The sequence below is a fragment of the Glycine max genome, chromosome 17 (assembly GCF_000004515.6).
Source record: "Glycine max cultivar Williams 82 chromosome 17, Glycine_max_v4.0, whole genome shotgun sequence".
NCBI classification, from domain to species: domain Eukaryota; kingdom Viridiplantae; phylum Streptophyta; class Magnoliopsida; order Fabales; family Fabaceae; genus Glycine; species Glycine max.
This window is the reverse complement of record NC_038253.2, coordinates 14992706-15015983: the sequence shown is the minus strand read 5'-3', so window position 1 is coordinate 15015983 and position 23278 is coordinate 14992706. Positions and strand designations below refer to the sequence as shown.

At 31.1% G+C, this 23278-nt stretch overlaps 1 protein-coding gene across 1 annotated transcript; it reads left to right on the top strand.

The window, feature by feature from the left end:
* Positions 1-7607: 7607 nt before the first annotated feature.
* Positions 7608-9769, top strand: LOC100819603 (indole-3-acetic acid-amido synthetase GH3.2). The gene is made up of 3 exons (XM_003550943.5): positions 7608-8025; positions 8357-8458; positions 8577-9769. The coding sequence occupies exons 1-3, from the start codon at positions 7733-7735 to the stop codon at positions 9655-9657; spliced, it is 1476 nt and encodes a 491-aa protein (XP_003550991.1). The 5' UTR covers positions 7608-7732; the 3' UTR covers positions 9658-9769.
* The last annotated feature ends 13509 nt before the right edge of the window (positions 9770-23278 follow it).

Genomic DNA, 23278 nt, shown 5'->3' with positions numbered 1-23278 from the left:
ACGCATGATATATATGTATATCATCACTGCCTGTTTCACTAATTCAAAATCCTGGCTGGAGTACATTTGTTTTAGCTAAACTTTGTACCTAGACAGATTCAAAAACGTGTGTCACGCAGATTTACAAACTTTGTACCTATATTTTCTTTGAAGATTTACGAATTCGAAAAAGGAAAAGACAGATTTACAAACGTGTGTCACGCAGATAAGCAAAAAAGTGGTCGAAGGAATTTGGGGTTTTTTTTGGTGAATACATATTCTCTCTCTTACATTTTCTCACTCTACCTTGTAATTTAATTTTTAATATATACTACTTAAGATATTCTCTCCTTTTTGTTTTTTTAATTTAAAATATTATAAAATATAAATATTATATTATATAATTTTTTAATTGATTTTAAAATTACTTATTTATTATATTAAATTTTATAATTTTGTTTTTTATTTTTTTAAAGAAAAAATATACAGATAAAGAAAAAAAATTGGATAAAATTAGAGTATAATTTTTTAGTTACTTTATATGTACTTCTGTCGTTAATTAAAAAAATAAGAACATTAGTTAATAGTATTAAAATAAACTAAAAAACACAGTAAAAAAAAATTGATACATCTATCTTATATAATAGACATAAAATTTCAAAGAATAGTAACTGCTATATTGAAAATATTTTTAAAAATATATTAAAAATATCTTTAAAAATATTTTTTTTAAAAAGAAAAGATTAAAATATCCAAAAGATGCTGATAACGGCTAAATATGAGCTATTTTTTATAATAAAAATATATTAAAAATATCTTTAAAGATATTTAATTAGCAATTATTTTTTGTTGTCACCCGAACCAACGTGACAAGATTATGAACGAGATCAATGGGGTCCTAATCCAAGGAGAAAGAGGACGGCAAAGAGTCTGTCCGTTTCAACTCGCATTTTTACTAAGATGGACAAGAAAAAAATGGACGGGAAAGTAGAAAAAAATGTGAAATTTACAGGGTCATAACAGAAACAATTGTCCTAACATATCTCCATCTTAAGTTTTTCTTTACCCAAATGTAATTGTTTAAGTATTTTATTGATAATGCAATATAATGTTCTTCTATAAATAAGTTGTTAAACAAAAAGTCTTCTCATTTTTAATTAAATTTAATGACATAAACAAACTAATTATATTTAGTAATATAATTATATTAAAAATAATTATATTAGAAAATTCAAATTTTAAATAAAAATATTCACCTAAAAAATATGTTAAGTAAATTAAATAATAAAACAAAAATAATCATATTTAATAATATCATTTTCTTTAAAAAAAATTAAAAAACAAAATTATAAAATTTAATTTAATAAATAAGTAATTTTAAAACTAATTAAAAAATTATATAATATAATATTTATATTTTATAATATTTTAAATTAAATAAAAAACAAAAAGTAGAGAGAAAGTCCTGAATAGTGTATATTAAAATTAAATTATAAAGTAGTGTAGATCGGAGAAAAAACAGAAAAGAAAAAGTGTATTTACGTAAAAATAAAAAACTGAATTTAGGTTTTGGATCGAGTGAAATAATGAGAAGAAAAAAACTGTAACCTTTGATTTTCCTCATGTGTGGATCAAGTGACATTTTTAAAGAGAAAATGATTTTTTTTTTCTTTCACAAAGAGATATTAAGAAGGAAATGGAAAAATAAAAGTAATAATTGTAATAAAAATAGAAAAAGATTAAGACATGCGTAAAACTAAGATTTTTTAACCTAATTCTGATAAAAATAGAAAAAGATTAAGACATGCATTAAACTTAGATTTTTTAACCTAATTCTGTTATTTGAAAAACAATGTTAACAGTTTTATGCATATTTTCGTTTACTTGATGCACTTTTATTTGTTTTTTTTTTTTCGTTAAGATTGTGACAACATTTTTGTTTCGGAAAACATACATAATTATAGTGTCACGGACATGAAAGATATTGCTTGCCGGTGGTATCGATCCGGACCACGTACGATTCACGAACACCAGTGTCATGTGTACGTGTAATCAATCACGTCACAATTATATACCACCAAAAACTAAAGGCAATTGGGGCGAGTTATGCTTTTTGTTCTTCCTTTTTAGGTTTTATATTTATATTAGCCCATTGCATGTGCTGTGTTTGCCTTTAATTGGTTAGTTATCTACTGGTTAACTGTGTATAATGGAGCTTACGTATATGTGCATAGAGTTATGATAATCATCTGCAGTTGAGGTAGAAATAAGAGAAAATTCGAAGAAAAAAAGAAAATAAATAAATATAATAAGTGATGTAATTTAAAAGTAGAGAGAGATAGAAAAAAATGAAAATGATATAAAATAATAATATAAACATATATTTATAACCGTTTTTCATATAAAAATAATGAGTTATATTATTTATGTGTTAAACTTTTACGCATAAAGAAAGTGAAGTGCTTGATAAGTTAAGTGATGTAATTAACACAAATAAGGAAAAATATATATACATTTTCAGTTAGTCTTGCTTGGGCCACCACTGTCCCTCCACATAAAAAATGTGGTTATATAATTATGGTATGCAAATAATATCATTTAATTAAGTGTGTAACATAAAAAAAACAAGTTATTTTAGTTTTACTTATTTTTCCCTTTTTAATAAATTCTTTAAGTTGTTTTTTTTAAGTCTTTGTATTGGAAATAATAACATTTTTTTCTCCTTATAGATAAAATATTAAAATATTATTTATTAGTTTTTCTATAATGTTTTTACATTTGCAATCAAAAAAACGTTATTAGTCTTTTTTATATTGATTTTATTTTATTTTAACTAATTTAATAATTGAAAGTTACTTTCTTTACTAACCTTTAATTTTACGGTTTACCAACGACCAAGCTTACAAACACTATCAACATAAAGATTAATAGTTGGAATTTTGGGACACACCAACAAAAAAATAATCTCTCTCTATCATTGTTTTCCATATATATTTGCTTTTACCCTTTTCTTCTCAACAATATTTATGAGACTCTAACGTGTCGTATTTCTACCCTTAAGCGTATGAGTTCAGACACATTATTAATAAATCTTAGAAAGTAAATCCGTTATTGAATTGATCTGCCTAATTTCGCATTTAACACAGTAATTCCAATACCCACATACTTCTTCTCTTTTCAACATCTTGTACACTTCCTAAATTATGAAAGACTGAACTATGGAATGGACGGTGTGGCATCAATCAAGTGTGAATACATCCACATGGGTTAATTTGCAAGTACAATATACTAGTGAACATAACTACAACGGTTGACAAAATGAATCAAATTAAGTGAGAGGCATATAACCTTATCATTGAATGGCCGCGTAGAAGAATAGTCAATCCAATATAATCAAGTAACGTATTCAAACTGGATATAGAGGGTTGATATCGTAGTCAACCATGATCTTAAGGCTTGATCCAATGTTTTGGCTTTATATATTTGTTTTTAGTCACATCTATGTTCTAGCATTTGGCAACATGAAATTTTCCCTTCTGGAAACTTGGGGGTTGATAGATTAATTGCTCTTTTAATTTTTAGTTAATTGTCGACCAAAGACTTTTTTGTGAAATGAATTTTAGCTATTCATGGATCTCTTATCTAGTCCATCCGTTGAATATATGCGGGGAAGTATAAATTGAACTTTTCAAAACTTATGTGAAGCTTTTAGAGTTTATGTTAGTGTAAATATATTATGATATTGGTGACGGTTTATGTCGATCATCATCTACAAATAGATTGTTGTAGCTGGCAAGGATTTCGTATATATCATTGCATACTCAACATCTTTGAATTTCAAAGCAATTTGGTAATGGTTGTCAATATGAAATAATTTTTCTTTCCACTAATATCTAATCATTATGACGTCTAGCGTGAGATTATTTTTGTCAAAAAACGATGGCCATTATTGTTCTAATTTAATTTCACTTGTTTTATAAGGTTACCCTTTAATCTGATCTTGACAGTCCAATGTCTTGGCTTAAACAAGGCATTAGAATCGAATTCGGGATAAAGGATAGATAATACTAAAAAAACTCAAGCATTCCACAGTTTGGAAAATGTCCTTGATCTTAGCCAAAGTGGTCCAAGAATGGTAAAATGTGATTCAATTTGTGTAAAACTGTAATGCCAATAAATTTTCTTTGATTGTCTTCCACGAGGATAGGATTAATTTTTAAAAAGTTTCACGTCACTTTCGAAATTTTTTCCATAATTAATTCATCTGCCTTTTTATCTTTCCATCGTTAATTTCTATAGATCAATAACAACGTCTTGCTATGCCTGAAATTAAACCAACAAGATATATATTAAGTAGTAGCTAGCGTACGTCAAAGTAAAAATCATTTCCTTTTGGTTGCTCCTGCAGACTTTGGCAATTGGGAGATAAATTGGACCAAAGTTCTGGCATTTACATCTCTATTCAATGAACGTGCCTTTTATATCAACTTTGTGAGGCTCAAATCAATGTTTTCAATTCTGATAGCAACTGCGAAAACGATACCTTTGCCTTTTTTCTACGATGCACGCACGCTCTACAGTACTGTGATGGTTTGGGTTTGTTTAGAAGTGTACCATCTGGGTTTATTTTTTACTCTTTTTTTTTATAAATTACAAATATTTTCTTTTTCCGGAAATAATCTTGCTTGAATCAAAAACTGCTATGGGATGATGAGCTGAACCTCCAAACATTTAATATTATCCAAAATTCAAATTCAAGACTTTGAATTAAACTAGAATAACTTTACTCCTGTATATGGTATCGATTTAGATAAAGGAGAAAAGAATAATCAAATTTTGATGGCACCTAATTGTCTTAGTATCCTGTACAATTAGAAGACAAATAAAAAGAAAAGGTAGAAACGGTGAAATAAAATAAATGATATGATGGGAAAAAATTGCAAGAATAACTAAAAGAAATACTTCTTTTTCCTAACGTACGTACGTCCTCCTCTTGAGAATATATATATATATATATATATATTCACATTCGCCATTCGCAACCATTGAGCTGTGTGATTCTATTAATTACGTGATATCCTATGGATTATAGATTAATTTAGAATAATATATATCAACTTTAAAAATAAAGAAAAATGTTTTTTAGACAACTCGTGTTGTTTAGACCTTGAGAGAGAGAAAAAAAAGATAAAAGATAAATGATTTATTTGATTAATGATATAGTGTGATAAGAAGAAAAAAATATAAAAAAAGAATTATTGATTGAGTTTGAAACTTTTGATGATAAAATATAAGCACTAAAAAGTAAAGTAGTATTTTGTTATTCTTATACAAATATTTTATGTTTTATTCTTATAATTTTTTTATCAAAAATTTTGCATTTACACTATTACTAGATAAGTTCCGTGTGTAGGACAGGTGAATTATAAAGATGAAAATTTGTTATATATATATATATATATATATATATATATATATATATATATATATATATATATATATATATATATATATATATATATATATTAAAATGTGTTGATAATTTCTTTATATATCTTTGGTGATAAAAAAAATATAAAAGAAAATAAAAGTTATACATCCTTTTATGCGTGTCAGTTATTAGTGTGAATATCTTATATACACATTTTTTTTTTTGTTAACATCCTCTTATGTATGATTCATGTTTAAGTTATTTCAATAAATTTTTATTTTTTTTATTATTTGAAAAGTTTGTTTGAATATTTTTCGATAAATATATTTTTTAAGTAATTTATAATATTTTTAGATTTTTTAAAACACTAACTTCTAATTTTTAATTTTTATATTATTTTTAAAATTTTCTATATTCCAACTAGCTTCTAACTCTTTAATTTTGATAACATGCTTTTATGTACGATATTCATAGGTGAATATTGGGATAAATTGTTTGCATGTTATTTTCGATGACGTCCCTTTTAATGTCTATTAGTCACACTTTGCCGATATTCATATGTTAATTAATTAATTGATTGAAAATGTTTCTTTATTATTTATTATTTTTTATATTTACTGTTTATACATAAATGATAATTAAAAATATATTTATTATTTCCTTTTGTTTTATTGTTTTAATATACTTATAATTACTAAAACGTTCCTTAAACTTTTGGAGGTAGTGTATATTACTTTATATAATAAAATTTATGTGGTCATAGTTGTTTTTAAATATCTCTTATTAGATTTTCACATTATTGTTATTATTATTATTATTATTTTGAATAATTAAAAAAATCAGGAAATCTGTTTATTTTATTAAAAAATCATTTTTAAATACTTATTCAAAGATAAATTTGAAATAATGTTATAAATACTTCTTACAAAATCAAGTTTGAACAGAAATAGTCAACTCTTTAGTTCTAAGTGTTCCCTTTCAACCCATTTTATATACACAATAATAAAATTATATTTTTTTCTTACATACCTTTTATCACACTTTACAACTCATCATTCTCTCCATCTCTTTCAATCATATTTTTTTTTTATGTCAATCATCTTTTTCTTTTGTTTTATTTTTTAATTATAAAATATATCATACAAATAAAATCTCCCTAATAATTAATTAGAGTGAAAGTTGTCCAACTTTATCTTCAAGTTGCCACTTTTCAACAGATCGAGGAAGCTTTAATAGTGTCCATATATATGTTTAAAAATTATACAAGATTAATTTTAATAGAATTAATTAGGACATATAAAATTAAATATACATTTAAAGTAATATAAATCATAATTTTATATTAAAAGAAAAAAAATTAAGACCTTGATCACCATTTTTAATTTAACAATTAGGCCATGTTTGATTTCTTTCTCATTTTTCTTAAAAAAACTACTTTTTATAAAATATTTTAATGTTATTTTCCCATCAATTTTTTTTATCGAAAATAAGTGTTGGAAGTTGTTTACAAAATATGTACTTTAAAATTAAACCAAAAAAAAAAAGAACGAACTTCTTATTCTGTGTTATAATTCAAGGGTGTAAATTATTTCGAATGGTGCCTTTTGTGAGTGAGACCTGAGTTCAGTAGCACTTTTTTTTTAAAACCAAAATCATTTTTTAAAAAAAAAGGAATCACAAACACCCCAACAGTGTTTGAAAATAGAAATCAAACCGTCCATAATAATCTCTAACTGTTCTGATAAGTGATAAGAATTCACGAATAAAGAAAATTTGAAGTTTCAACAAATGTACAATAGGGCAAAAATAGGCTGTAATAACTTGCAAAGTGCGCAGTGAAGTTTTCTCACTTTTGTGATGATAACTTGCAAAGTGCGCAGATGCCATCACTATCTGATACCAACACACCCTACAACCGAATGGCCCTGTGGTTCGCCCCCGAGGAAACTTTAATTAGCTGACGTGGCAACAAACCTGGGTCCACATGTCGGCCACGACGCACCACCCCTGGCCCACGTGTCTCCTCAATAAGCTACACTGTTGGAAACACACACAATCCTTTGTCTCAATAAGTTCCACTTAGGTACTGTTTGCTCCAGCCAACCATGACGTAGTCGAGTGTGTGGCATGTTTCATACTCATTTATTTTCCCCTTCTAGCACCACTCTATAAATACCTTCATTTCGCAACTTTTCTACATCCATACTCATCCACTTTCTTACACTGTGCCTTAACTTCACAGGTACAACAATAGAACTAGAGTTAGCTACCTAGCCTAATTCACAAACACATCCCTCTACCCAGTAGCTTTCTTTTTGTACCATGGCAATTGCTAATTGTGATGATAAGAACGCAAAAGCTTTGCAGTTCATTGAGGATATGACCCAAAACACTGACAGTGTCCAAAAGAGGGTCCTTGCTGAGATTCTGAGCCAAAACGCCAAGACCGAATACCTGAAACGGTTTGAGCTGAATGCAGCCACAGACCGTGACACTTTCAAGTCCAAGGTACCTGTCGTTTCATACGATGATTTGAAGCATGATATCCAACGCATTGCTAATGGTGACCGCTCTCCTATCCTATGCGCTCATCCAATTTCCGAGTTTCTCACCAGGTACGTTTTTTTTCTTTCTTTTTTTTTTTTTTTTGCATTACACAGTCGTAAAATGTATTTAATAATGACCAATTTAAATTGGAGTAAGCGAGCAATTTTTAATATTGTTCTGCAATTGGAAATTTTACCTTGCTAACCAGCATTAACCTTTAATACTGATTTACAGCTGACCTTTATAAGTTATACAAATTTCCTAAAGTAAAATGTCAATCTTGATCCAATAATAGTATCATGGGATTTATATAATTTCTTTAATTAGTCTGGTATATATTTTTATAAATATAATAATGTTTGAATAGATGTGAATTAACTAGTTACCCTTAAACTTCAGTTCTGGAACATCTGCTGGGGAGAGAAAATTGATGCCAACAATTCGTCAAGAGATGGACCGTCGTCAATTACTTTACAGCCTTCTGATGCCTGTGATGAACCAGTATGTTTCCCCTACTTCGTCAATTGCCCTAAGATAAATATAATTATGTAACTTTTTTTGTTTGGTGTTTATATATAATTAATTAACTAATTCATGTGCATGTTGTTACGTTACACAGATACGTGCCTGATTTGGATAAGGGTAAGGCTCTACTCTTCTTGTTCATCAAAGCCGAGACAAAGACTCCGAGTGGGTTAGTGGCACGTCCAGTGCTAACTAGCCTCTACAAGAGCGACCAATTCAAGAACAGACCCTACGATCCATTCAACGTGTACACAAGCCCAGACGAAGCAATCCTCTGCCCCGATTCCTTCCAAAGCATGTACACCCAAATGCTGTGCGGCCTCATCATGCGCCACCAAGTCCTCAGAGTCGGAGCCGTTTTCGCCTCGGGCCTTCTCCGAGCCATCCGCTTCCTCCAGCTCAATTGGGCTGAACTAGCCCACGACATCTCCACCGGAACCCTAAACCCCAAAATCTCCGACCTTGCCATCAAACAACGCATGACCCAAATCCTCACACCAAATCCAGAACTCGCTGATTTCATTGTGAAAGAATGCTCGGGAGAAAACTGGGACCGCATAATCACAAGAATCTGGCCAAACACAAAGTATCTGGACGTGATTGTGACCGGTGCCATGGCGCAGTATATTCCGACCCTCGATTATTACAGCGGAGGCCTACCTAAAGCTTGCACCATGTACGCCTCATCCGAGTGTTACTTTGGGCTTAACCTAAACCCTATTTGCACCCCCTCTGACGTGTCCTACACCATCATGCCAAACATGGGTTACTTCGAGTTCCTTCCCCACGAAGAAGATTTATCTTCTAGCTCTTCAAGCTCCACCTTGTCACGTGACTCGCTCGACCTTGCAGATCTTGAACTCGGAAAATCCTACGAGCTCATCGTCACCACGTACTCCGGTCTGTGCCGTTACCGCGTAGGCGACATTCTCCAAGTCACGGGGTTCCACAACACCGCCCCACATTTCAGCTTCGTGAGGAGAAAAAACGTGCTTCTGAGCATCGACTCCGACAAGACCGACGAAGCGGAGTTACAGAACGCCGTCGAGAACGCCTCCGTGCTGCTGAGGGAGTTCAAGACGAGCGTGGCGGAGTACACGAGCTTCGCCGACACGAAGTCGATCCCGGGGCACTACGTGATTTACTGGGAACATCTATCTCTATTCTTTTTATAAAAGAAATAAAAAAAAAATTGACCTTTACACATTATTTTTATATAATATTTTACACTAATTATATTGATGCTGTATGGACTACGGTAGTTATCTAATATCATATATATATATATATATATATATATATATATATATATATATATATACCGGTAACTAGTGCAAAATGATATAAAAAACTGATCAGGTACACATCATCAGGTGAAGAAATGTGTAAAGATATTTCCATTATTTATACAAATTATTTTTCTCGATCTGTATTTATTTCGATTGCAATATTATTGATCTTATCTCATATTTTCTCTATTTTCTTATTTCTCTTATTTATAAAAAAGATGTACAATTATAATATCTCATAACTGATTATTGTGGTCGATAAATTTTATTGTTTTGACTCCTATGCACTCACCTCTCTTTTGAAAAAAGAGACCAACTTACCTTTTCTTCGTTCTTTATTTTACTTTTCTTTTATAAAAATGAAAAAGTGTAAAAGGGCATATATGATGCATAAACATATAAAGTTAAGAGATGACGTTGAAAGCTCATAAGATAGAAACAATTCATTTTTTGGATTGGGAAGGTTTGAATTTGAAGTTATTTCGGTCTACATGCTTTAGGGTATGCTTGATTTAAAATTACAAAGGTATATTTGCTAATTTTAATGCAACATTGCATATTTCAATGCATATATTCCTTCTGATCTTAAATATAAAAAAAATAAAATACAATTTTTTCCTTAAATATAAAAAAAATCAACTAATTTTATCTTATTTAATGTTATTGTCTCTAAAATATTCTTCATTTAATTGAGGTGCTAATTTCAATGACTTTCTTATCCTTGATACCAAGTTCTAATGACGGTTAAGTTGGAAAAATTTACTCCCTCCATCTCTAATTATAAGACCATTTCAATTAATTCACATATCTTACAAAAAGAAGTTAATTTAGTTAATCACACTAAATTTATCAATTATTTGTATTATCATTAAAAAATCATAATTTTCTTATATCTTTATCAACTTAATTATTTTTTATTAATGTTTGGAGAGAAAATAATTAAGTGTATGTATCAAAAAAATAATTAATGAATCTAGAAATTAGAAAAATGTCTTATAAAAAGGGACAAACAATTTTCTAAAAAGGGATTTATAATTAGGGACAGAGAGATTAATTTTTAATTGAAATTATTACAATTAATTGTAATTAACTAACTTTCTTAGTTATTTTACCATATTTTTTTTATATTTGAGACCAAAGAAATTAATAAGAGAAAAATTACTACTTTGAAAGTAAAAGTACTTTTAAGCTCTCCTAACTTCAATCAAAATATGCACTTATACAAGGACAAATTATTATATGCTACAAAGTAAAAGTACTTTTAAGTCTTTATGGTTTTTCTCAGTTTTTAAGTAATATCTAATTTAACTTTTTAATTTATCAGTAACAATTAATAAAATTTGATTATATTTGGTCATGGGTTAGAGATCATGGTGCCCTCTAACTTATTGAGTTAGAGACTGATTTCACTTGTAGTGTGTGGGGGTGGCAACAATGATGAAGACGACAGTTATGGCAATGGAGGTGGTGGTGATTGACACCAGTGATGATGGTGATAACGGCGATCATGGTGGTGGCTGCAACAGTTGACATGGTGGTGGCAACAATGACAACGAATGTATGGCGACAACGGTGATGGCGGTTGACGACGATGGTAGTGGCAGTTGATGACGATGGTGATTATGGTGGTGACTACAACGATTGTTATGGTGGCAGCAACTACAATCATGATGGGTGATGTGGGTTGATTGAGATACTTTATGAAGTGATAATTGAGATCTTTATAGATTTGATGATATATTAGAGTTTAATTTGAATTATAATTATTTTAATCTCAATCATCTATTATTTTTAATCTTGATATGATAATTGTTATTTATTGTTCTCATGTTCTCACATAAAATAGTATCCTCACCGGAATTGTATTCTCTCTCTCTCTCTCTCTCTCTCTCTATATATATATATATATATATATATATGAGAATTCTCATCTTATGAAAAATAAGAATGATCAATCTCAACTGTTAAATTAAAATCAAAGATTAAGATCAAAATAAAAATCAAATATCTTAAAGATTTAATTTATATCATCCTAAAATATTTCAAACCTATCACCACCATCGTCATGACCGTTTATGTAACAACTGTCTTGGCCGCCACTACAACCACCAACAGTCGCCGCCACCACCAAGATTGTTGTCATCGTTACTTCCACCACCACAATCGTGATCGCTGCCTATGGTGGTGTCGGCAGCAATAGCAGAGATCATGTTGATGGCAACAAAGGTGGTCATGGTAGCGATCACAGTGGTGGTGGTGATTGTTGTGGTGACGATCTTGACATAAATTAATTTTTTTTAAAAAGGACATAAATTAAATCTTTAAGATATTTGATTTCTTGTTTGGTAAATCTTTTAGAAATTTTACCATTAAATAAAGTTTTAATTTGAATTTAAAATTTTTTAATCTTGATCTTTCATTTTAATCTAACAAATGAGATTAGTCATTTTCATTTTCACATAAGATGATCATTCTCATATGATACACACTACTTAAAAAAGATAATTTTACGACGCACATTCTCAGATGTTTTAAGAAATCATCTTAGAATGTACAATGGTGGCATTTTTGTAAATAAAGTGGAAAAAACAACAACGGTTTTCAGTGATAACCGTCATCGTTTTACACTCCCTTAATTACGTAATTGCCACCATGTTCTAAGACAAATCCCTATGTACCTCATTCGTAATACATATTCCATTGTGCTCTCCGTCAACCAATGTCTGTTGTGCCCTCCACCGTCAACTCTACAGTCACTGTCATTGGTTCCCTCCGTCATCGTCGCGTCGCACGCTGCCTTACAGGTAAGTACTGTTATTTTTCCATCTTTCTTCGTTGTTGTTTTGTACCTTGAGATGCTAGCTTGGGGATTTTCTTTTAAGTGTCTAATAAATCTCATTATGATAATCATTTCATCGTATTAGCTGCTATTGAAGTATCAACTGGTTACCAAAGTCTCACTGTAAAGCGAATAAGAGGTGTCTTTCTTACAAAGTCCATTTGTTTACCCTTTTTTATAAATATATTAATAGTATTAATTCATAATTATACTGTATTTGTTATTTTCATGTGTATGTGCTTGTGTGAAGTAGCTATAGGTAGGGACATGATTTTCCATCGTTGCTTTGTTGGTCATATGATGCACCTTCCAAATCCCAATTGTTGCCTCCTTTATTAGTATGTAGTTAAAGACGAACAAAAATGAACATAGGGGATTACATAAGAGTGTCCTAAAATGAAATGGAATAGGGTTTTGATCAAAAGTATGCTTGTACGTTAAAATACAAACTGATTGGGGGGTTAGATAGCTTGTTGGAGCCATGTTGTCCATGTCTAGTGAAACCAAAATGGGAATTCGCCAATTCGACAACCTGAATATTTTTTTTTAAATGCCATGCTTTAAGTACTGACCGAACTTCTATCCCAGCTAGCCTAGTGCAGAAATACCGTTGCCTTTGTTATAGGGAGATAATTATACTTTATAATGAAAAGTGATACCACTAGGTCTACTACTAAAGATCCAACCCTATGTCCTTATCATCTCCATTTTTTTATTCACCTGAAATTGCCCCACCCATCAAAGCTCGTTGATTCTTCTTATTTCAAATTTTGTCAGCTCCATTCATGATTTTTGGATTTCTCTGTCTAGCTCTAATTCTCTTCTCCAGTTTTCAAAAGACTCCATCTTTTATTGAACCATGAGATCCTAGTATCGTGGGAGGAGCTCTAATACCAATTAATAGAGTCCAATGAAAATTAGAATTTACTACTCCAAGTATTTGTGAGACCTAATCCCACCCTCTCAATCTTTTCTCCGTGTCTAAAACTGATTGTGTATACCTTATCATACTTTTTCATCTCTCCATCTCTAAGTAACTAACAAATCGAGGCCAGCTCACATTTTGTTCGGGCTCTGTAGAAGCTCTAGAACATTTCTATCTTAAGTTTTTTAATTTTGTTAGTTTGAGAGTAAGGAATCCATGATTGATCTTTGTAACTAAGGTTTATCTCTTTTACTATATTAAAATGGGTAGTTCTTATCAACACACTATTAAAAGAACCTTACATATAAATATTCCTTTAATGTTTCAATTTTAAAAACAAGAAAAGCCCCTACAGGAAAATTTTTGGGGAGGATTTAAGAATGTAACAAGGCAAAAAACATGTGATGATATTTGGCATAATTGAGTATATCTTTGGAAAAGGAACACTACCAACCTCAGCTCGGGTTCGTTAAGCCTCATGGCAGTTTTGAAACAAATTTGTGTGTTGTGCAGTGTGGAAGACAATTCCTTATTTAATGTATTTATTGTACATAATTAGCTTTACACAAATAAGTGTAAAGCTTAGGAAATAAGGCAAAATCTAAGGTTTTCTAAATGGGAAAGATTACCCTAAAATGATTCTATATAGTTTATATATGCAAAATAATTGAACAAATGAAGAATATTGCGGCAAAGTTACAAGCTGATACAAACCTACTGAGAAGTTGATAGGAACCTTCAAATTCATGCGTTCCCAGTAGTCTTCCAACAAAATGCATAGTTCCTATATATTGTAAGTTGCAACAACTTGGTAAATATAAGACTAGCATTACATATAAATGAAGGTTTTAAAAATTAAACTGATTATTTTAATCAGCAATTTGAGTGTTTTGTAGTTTATTAATCTAACCTTGGTCAAATTGGTTTTTAAAATCTTTCTCCTTACCTTAACCAAAATGAAAAAACTCTACTAACTCTGTAGTTGTTCATAAAGTGTCAAAGGGTAATTTTCTTCCACTTTAACAATTAACTTGTGCATTTTGGTGCGAGTTTCAACAACATTAAGTTTAATCTAAACTTGCATGTGCATCCTATCAGTTGCCTTTATATGCTATTGTATTCCTCGTTCGTCATGCGATGTTAACACCATTACCGAATCACGAGCATCAACTTAACAACAATTGACAATTGAGACTTGAGACCATATATGCATGTACTCTTTCTATTTGATGTAAATGTGGGTTTCATCCATGCCTAATAATAACAGTACCTTTTCACTTCCTCAAAAACTTACCAAGTCTAACAAAAAATTTGATTTAGCACATATCCATAAAGTCTTTAATTTTCATCATGCACAATGAGAGGAACTCGAGATTGATGAACAAAGGATACCCCAGTACACATTAAATAGACTTAAAAGATATAACAGTTTGGGACCATGTAGTATCAATCCACAAATTACCAGTTTGACAATTTCCATATAAATTAAGCATATTATATAGGCAGAATATATTTATCTGATGTAACTAAACTAATGAAAGTGAAGACAACAAACATCAACTCGGAGTGGCTGGAAAACACTTACAATTAAGTTGCAGGTTCATTATATGGGAGTGTGATTAATTAATAATTCTTGGTAGTTGGAATCATACTAGGATATACCATATACCCACTGGATTTGTACCAGAATGAAAGTATGTTGTCCTTGGATCATGCTTTGACATGGTGCAACCATAGGTCCTACGTACAAGAGTTAGTAGTGTTGGTAATTGGAACATTCCAACATGGTTTCCTATATACAGATTAATCTCCTTAAGCAATAGGCTAATAACATCAAATGTCACACACATGCAGTCTTGGAACAATAGAGTTAGAGCTACTTAGGTGGTGTTGTGCAGTCTTCATTAATTGTGGTAGTTGTGAGTGGAAAGAGATAAAAAGATATTGAGAGGTCGAGTGGTGCAACATGAAGGTGCTTGCTTATTATCAACATCCACAAGTGTCCAACCATAGTTGCAGAATGCCATCTCTTTATTGTCCACCAAATTACTTTGAGGGTTATGCACATTACATTTGCAACTCAATGCTTGTTCTCATTATGAGTTTGCAGCTCCTCCTTGATCATATATCAAATGAAAAAAATAGCAACAAAAATAGTTTAATTTAAACATAGCTTCCAATATAGCTCAAACTCAAAGCATGCCTTTTGGAAATGAATCCAAGGCTTCAAATATAGCTTGTTTCTCCCCTAACCCGATCTTTGTTCAATGCACCAAGTTTCATTAATTGTGTGCATTTAAATCATTTATTTTAGTCAACAAGGTGTAGAAGGATACTAAGTCAGCAACTCCCATGCATCCAAGAGTTATATTATAGATATTACTCACAAAAATATGACGAGGCTAGACACTACAAAGAAATTTACATTAAGTACAAGGATTATCAATTGCAAACTTAATTAAGTATGAATTAAAGTATATTTCATTTTGCAAATTGAGTTTGGAAAAACAACTTTGATAGTTTTCAATTGAAAACTTGGTTTCAAGCTAATATAAATGTGTGAATGTGCTTTTAAGGAAAACCAAACATATCATCAAACTGCATTTATTGGACAAATGTAAGTTGAAGAAGGTCTAATACAATATTACTCAAGCTTTGTGCTTGCACTAGTAGTTCTAATGCCATTCCTGTACAGTTCCTCCAAGATCATGACCTGTTCTGTGGTAGGGCTCCATGTTGGTAACCCTGTTGGGGACATAGTATAGTAGTAGTAGTCTATATTTTTGTTAATCTCTTTCATGATGAGTTTCTTAAGACAGGAGAAAGGGGATGTATAAATAGAGGGACAGAGGCAAAGATACAGTAAAGAGGAGAGGAAGAGACGAAAAGGAAAGGGGTTGAAGCAGGCATAAAAAGTACTAGTCTTTCATGCTAATGTTCCTTTTAGAGGAGCATTCAAGTGAGGCTTTAGACCAAGCACACACAGAGAGAGATTTTGAAGAGAGATAAGTGAATGAAGAGAATTACTAATTGTGAGTGTGTGAGTCATCATGGCCTTATTATTAAAAAAAATTTCACTGAATGAATCAGATTCTCCCTTAGTAAGGCTAATTAAATACCATATATACTATACAACTATACTCTTCAACTTGAGTGCATATTGCCCTTTCTCTCCCCTGATAATTAAGCACCTTTATAATTCTGGTGGCAAATCATATGTGTTCCCACGTCTAACACTGTTGTTGTTGCCTGTAATAACTGTGCAATAGACACTTCATCTATCTTTAAAATAATATCATCTGACCTTCTTCCCATCACCTATTATATACTTCATAAATTCTATGATTGTGTGAAATGTTGGATTCATTCATGCATATATTATTATGAGGAAATACTAGCTATATCCTTTTCCAAGCATTAGAATGAAATGAAGAGAGATAACAAAAGATCTAATGAGAAATGAAGAGAGAGAAAATTAAATGAATTTTTTTTATCAATTATGTTAATGATTAGTTTTCATTAGAACGTTAATAGCAAAAATTTAAACTGATAGCATCTTATATCTTTTTTCTTTCAGCCTTAAATCTCACTTTTTTCAACTGTCAAATTAACTTTATAACTCCAGGTGAAATATAAGTATGATAAGATCCAAAGTATATCACTACATAATAAGGAATATATAATAGGTAAATTTCAGCAACTCGCTAGCCACATGCATCTTTGTATATAGAGTAGCTAATTAAGTAGTGGTTGTAGTACATTCTAAAAATATTTGCATTATAAGTTCCTAATTATAATTTCCGACTTTAGGGCACATTGGCAGCTTGTTGTTCTGTGTCCATAGGACAATATTGTTGTTTGGTTTTGTTCTTTGCGTAAGAAGCCAGATGTTAACATCAATGCTGCAATTAACAGGTTATTTTTAAAATTATAATTCATCTACTATATAACAATTTTACAATATGTAAAAAGGATTTTTATATTATATGTGTTTATGTTATTTTTGTAACCAGTGTAATGAAGACATTAACCACTATTTTGGAAGCTATGTCTGATCAACCTGTACCTCGGTAGATTAAAGCAAAGATTAGTCATTATTTAATCAATAGGTCTTTCGAATTAGTGACATTTGTAACTTTGTATGGTTGGAATGTTGAATATATTTCATATTGAATTTAGAGTCATGTTCAAATCAGAGGCTATGAGTGTGGATATTATGTGATGCATTGGATGTGGTGCATAATTAGCGGCGATTTGAAGAATGAATGGAACAAAGTATATTTACTATAATAACTTTTAATTCTTACTTTGGTTAATATTTCAAAATGAATGCTTCATGTAGTGAATGTGATCATTAAAAATTTTGTAGTGGTTTTCTGATGGAACATCATTAGACATTGAGGCCATGACAACACTTCGCAAGAAATGGGCGACATAGTTTTTACAAGTTAAAAACATGGCATTTACAAAGATTTAGATGATATATGAAGAAATTGTTTCCAACGTAACATGTTTATTGTTAACATTATAAACAACTTTGGTAAATAATTGATAAACATTTCAGCAGTAATATATATTTGTTTATTACTATTTGTCTACACCCAATTCATTGCACAATGCTTTGTATTTGCAATGTGTACTTGGGTCGATAGTATAAGTGTTTTTTGTGTTGGCACACTTGGCATTTTGCAGCTGATTGTCAACCTGAGAATTTTGGTTGTCTTGTTGACAATGCTAATCACAAGGACAAATATCAGGTTGGAAAAGTATGTTCAATCAGTTTGTGTAAATATTTAGCTTTCTTATATGTTTTCTTTAAATGTTTAACTAATTAATTCTATTTATTTCTCTTGCAATGTGGTTGGTGCGTCAAAATGTCAAATTTCGATGGGAGTGTCAGATGTAGGAAGAAGGAAGCGTTTCAGGGTGATTTTCAATGTGTTGGCAAGAAAGAAGTTTGATTCATCATTTATTTGTTTGTCTCCTAAAGTTGGATACTTGGTTCCACTGAATCGTCATTTTAAGGAACAAGCTTTAGTTTCCAACTTTGCTGTCTCAGATGTCATAAACGTTACTAGGTGTAACAACATTATCTCACTTGGATACTTGTTAAGACTAACACTATTTTTGGTAGTATCCAGTTTTCCACTGGATTCTTTCTAATTACAGTTTAGAGAGCTTGGATCTTTCTAATCCATCTTCTTACCAGGACCTTTCAAAGGTTATCATGAATGTTCCTTCGATGAGTTCAATGGAATTTTTTATATATTTTTTAAATTTTTAATTATTAATGCTTTTGATATGATTTAGCCTGTTAGAGCACTGAACCCAGATCATCTAAAAAAATTTCAAGAGAGATACAGTAGCTTTGATGACCCTGTGATCCCTAAATTTTGTTGGACCAGCGGCCTCAATAACTTAAGAGGGATAGACTTAGAATGCAGAAGAAGTAACAATCAATTTAATAATGTTCTTTAAACATGCAAAAAAAAATTGATAGCAAAAAAATAAATGAGATAAGGGAAGAGAGAATGCAAACACAGTTTTTATACTGGTTCGGAAAAGTCCGTGCCTACGTCCAGTACTCAAGCAACCCACTTGAGATTTTTCACTCCCTTTGTAAAAAACGTTTACAAAGTATGAACCACACAAGGACAATCCATCCCTTGTGTTCAGGAATCCTTACAACTTAAGAGACCCTCAGTCCCTTAATCAATCTCTTTGAATGAGAAGAAAGAAAGAAGAATTCTCTCTTGAAGAGAAGGATATTACAATTGAAGTCCATGGAGAAACTCTGAATGAATTTGCAAGTGTTTTCCCAAGAGTTTCTTTTGAGAGAGCATTTGGCAATGAAGTTCTCTTGGAATATCTTTCTCATTGTCTTTTGAGAGGATAAGACATTTTGGACCATCAAAACTCTCCCTCCAAAATTCGTGCCCACGTCACCTATTTATAGGCCTTTGATGACCATTCACTAATCCAATAAAAAGATGTGACTGTTGGCAGTTTTTCTAAAAACTCTCCACTGGTAATCGATTACACAGTTATAATTTGAAGGGTCATGACTCTTGAATTTAAATTTCAGGAGTTTCGTTGCTGGTAATCGATTACAAATATATGGTAATCGATTACATGCTCAAAATTTAAATTCAAAACCCTTTTCAACAACTCTTTTTCAACCTTCCCTTCCGGTAATCGATTACACTTCCTGGTAATCGATTACCAGAGCCTTGCATGACTTTGAAACCCTTTGTTTTGAGACAAGGCTTGATCTTTAGTGAATCTTGAAACAAGGCTTTGTTTGTTGAAGCAATCTTGAATTAATCTTGAAGTAAATGCTTATCCTTTGAAGCGGCCTTGTTTGATTCTTCTTTGGTATCATCAAAATCATCATACATTCAAAAATTCCACTATGGATCGCACTACTTAAGTGCAGGAACAATAGGTCTCCCTCCCCTTTTTTGTTTTTTACTTGAGTAATTTAGTATGTAGACTTTTTTATGCTGGGTCTTTGGTTTATTTTTTTTACTTTGTGAATTCTATAATCAAATTTGTCATCAAAATATTCCTCTCCATCCTCTACATGGAGCTTAAGTGGTTAACTTGGAGCTGATGTGAAGTTTGATTTTGTGGCATGAATTCTACTAACTAAATCATTCACAAAAATAAGTTTTTAAATGTCTTCTACTAACTAAGTCTCACATGTTCCAAACTACCTCCAATAAATGACGTGCGAATAAGTTTTGCCTGCATTATGTCAGTATGTTGGAAACAGCAGTTGTAGAATCATATGAACCTATGTCATTCACAAAGAGAGAGAGACACACACACACACAGAGTATTGATTGATTTTGGGGTAGATGATTTTTAAAGGGAAACCATGTAGATTTATAGCTATGATGTTTTAAATTGTGAATCATGTTAAGATAAAACAAAATGGTTTTTGGCTTCCAAATAATACCAATCCTAATACATTAAAATAAGGTTGGTTTACATTTAAGTAACGCAACAAAGTCCAAATACAAAAACACGCCTCCCTTAAGCTGATGATAAACATAACTAGTGTGCACTTTAATGTTGTGCTTTTCTCTTTTATTTTTTTGTTTTATTTTTCATTGTTAGAATATGCTTTTATCTTTTTTTTGCATTAAATTTCCCATTTCTTTGCTGAGTCATAGAATAAATCAAAAGCATGATGATTTTTCTCTATTCCAACATAGCAAAAGAAAAAATCACCCAGTATTCAAATGACATCGTTTAATATGGTTGTATTTTAGTTGCTGGTTTTGCATCAGTTAATAACTTTTATGTTTTACAGGTTTTGTATCATCTTGTTAGGGTTGAACCATTCACTACCCTTGCAATCAAACTACAAGGTGGAAAATTTGATCATTCAGATCTAATGTTTTCAAATATTTCTGCTACATGGAATGGAGTTCTTAAGGGCATGAGTGATGTGAAGGAATTGGTATGTGTTTACTTACTTACATTACAATGATTGGTTTTCTTGAATTATTTTATATAAAATGTTTTTAGTACATGGATTATATATTAAATACGTTTAGTTGTCATTAGAGGACGTGAATGTGTTTAGTACTTACCTTTTAAATGCTCATCATGGTTTAGTTGAAACTTTTATTTTAAGCTCTTTTTTCTCTTTTAATCTCAACTTATTAGGTTCCTAATCTATTTTATCTCCCTGAGGTCCTCACAAATGAAAACTCAGTTGATTTTGGCACAACACAATTGGGAGAAAAGCTTGGTATACTCATTAAGATTTTCTGCACAAGCATAGGATGGCTTTGGAGAGTGAGTATGTATATGCTCATTTACATGAGTGGATTGACCTCATATTTGGGTAGGTTTTCTTCCTACTTTTCAGTTTCTCCCTTTTCTTTTGGTGTGTGCACCTGCTTAAAAGATTCCTTTTTTTTATTCATGATTTTCATTTTTCTTAAGTTATCATTTTCAATATAGATATATATAACATTCCTTTTTAAATTTTGACTTTATTTTAGTCCCTTGACAATTTGCATTTGGTTACATTAATAATGAGTTTGACCATGTAGGTATAAGCAACAGGGCAAAGAGGCCATTACAGCAAATAATGTTTTCTTTTATATTACATATGAAGGGATAGTGGACATTGATAAAATATCTAACCCAATATGTCTCTGTTGCATCTCCATATTTTCAATTCATTTCGTTATTTGAGTAACATGCAATTCCAACTCCCAGGAAAAAAATAAAAAACACTCCTAGCTAAATTGTGTGTTGACTCGTTTTCTTAATGAGAAAAGGAAGCAATTCAATATTTTTCTCTTGTAATAGTAAAGGCAGGAAAAATTGAACTGACCATTGATTCATAATAGAGCAAGGGTAGATGACAATCTATTTAAACATATGTTATTGTTGGTGGATAACTGCTACAAGCTTTTTCTTCTTTTGTTTGTATAACATTTTTTTTTGTTTTATTTGCCATTATTAACTATATGTGAATGGATTAGCAAAAGTTAATGGCATAAAAAAATGGGAACTTTTAGGCTCCATTAATTTTAATGCGTATATTTTTGTAAAGTATTTACAAAATTCCATCTTAATAGCATCTTAGACCTCTACAAATAATTTATCCATGTTTATGTAACTTATTACTTTCTTCTATGCATGACAAGTAAAGGTGCAACAACGTGCCACACAACATTAGATTGCTTATTTTGGACAAACTCCATCCCAACTTTTGATTGTTCCTCACTTGAAGAGGAAGTCATTATCAAAAGTTTTGCATTTGCAGGTAACTTTGGTCGCATTAATACGGACAGTGACACCTCTATTGATAAAATTACTTCTTTTTGAGTAAGAATCTAGTGTATGCTTGAGTATGCTTCCCTGTCTTCTTACCCTTGTGTTCTTTGGCTTTTTGTAATGTGTCTAGATTTACATACAGATTAGGTGGAAAAGTAATTAAATGGAAAGAGAGAAATTATGATTCCTTGTACTTCTCTTTTCTTCTGTTTTAAAATATATTTTTTTATAATCCTTGAAAATATTGGTGTTGAAATGATGTCCATTCTTTTAGTGTTTTTTTCTTCCTTTTTTTAACTGTCTCATTCTTTCAGTCAGACCTATTTGCATGGATAGGAACTAACCTTTCAAATTCAATCCAACCAGAATTCATTAGATGATTTACAAGCCCCCGAGCCAAAGACACCCCCCTTGGCTCCCGGTAACTTTACTCTCAAAACATAGTCCTCACTTATTCTTTCCCCTCAATATATCAAAAACCATCTCATTTTCTGTTTGTATAACTAAACTAACTCCAGCCTTCCCTAATAATGATTCCCATAAGGTGGTGCTAGCCTTTAGGCACTTGGGCCTTGGCCGTCCTAGTGTACACCTTAAGTGGTTTCTCAATTGTAGTCTATCCAAGAACCATAGGAAACAAACATCAATCTCATGAAACTTTGGTCTTTAATTGAGTTGAATGATGTTGCATGATCTATGTAGTTGACATCACCTAGTGGGATAAGGCTTTCTTATTGTTGTTTTGTGTGTGTGTGTGTAAGGGGTGTATCAAGTGGGAAGTCTCCTCACTTGTTATCATGAGAATGACAAATCTAAAATGAAATGCATTGATCAACAAACAAATAATGTGCTAGATCATTACGTCTTTTAGGAAAATTGATGATATAGGCATTGTTCATAGGGATGTAAAGCCAGCCAACTTAGTGGTTACTAAATGAGGG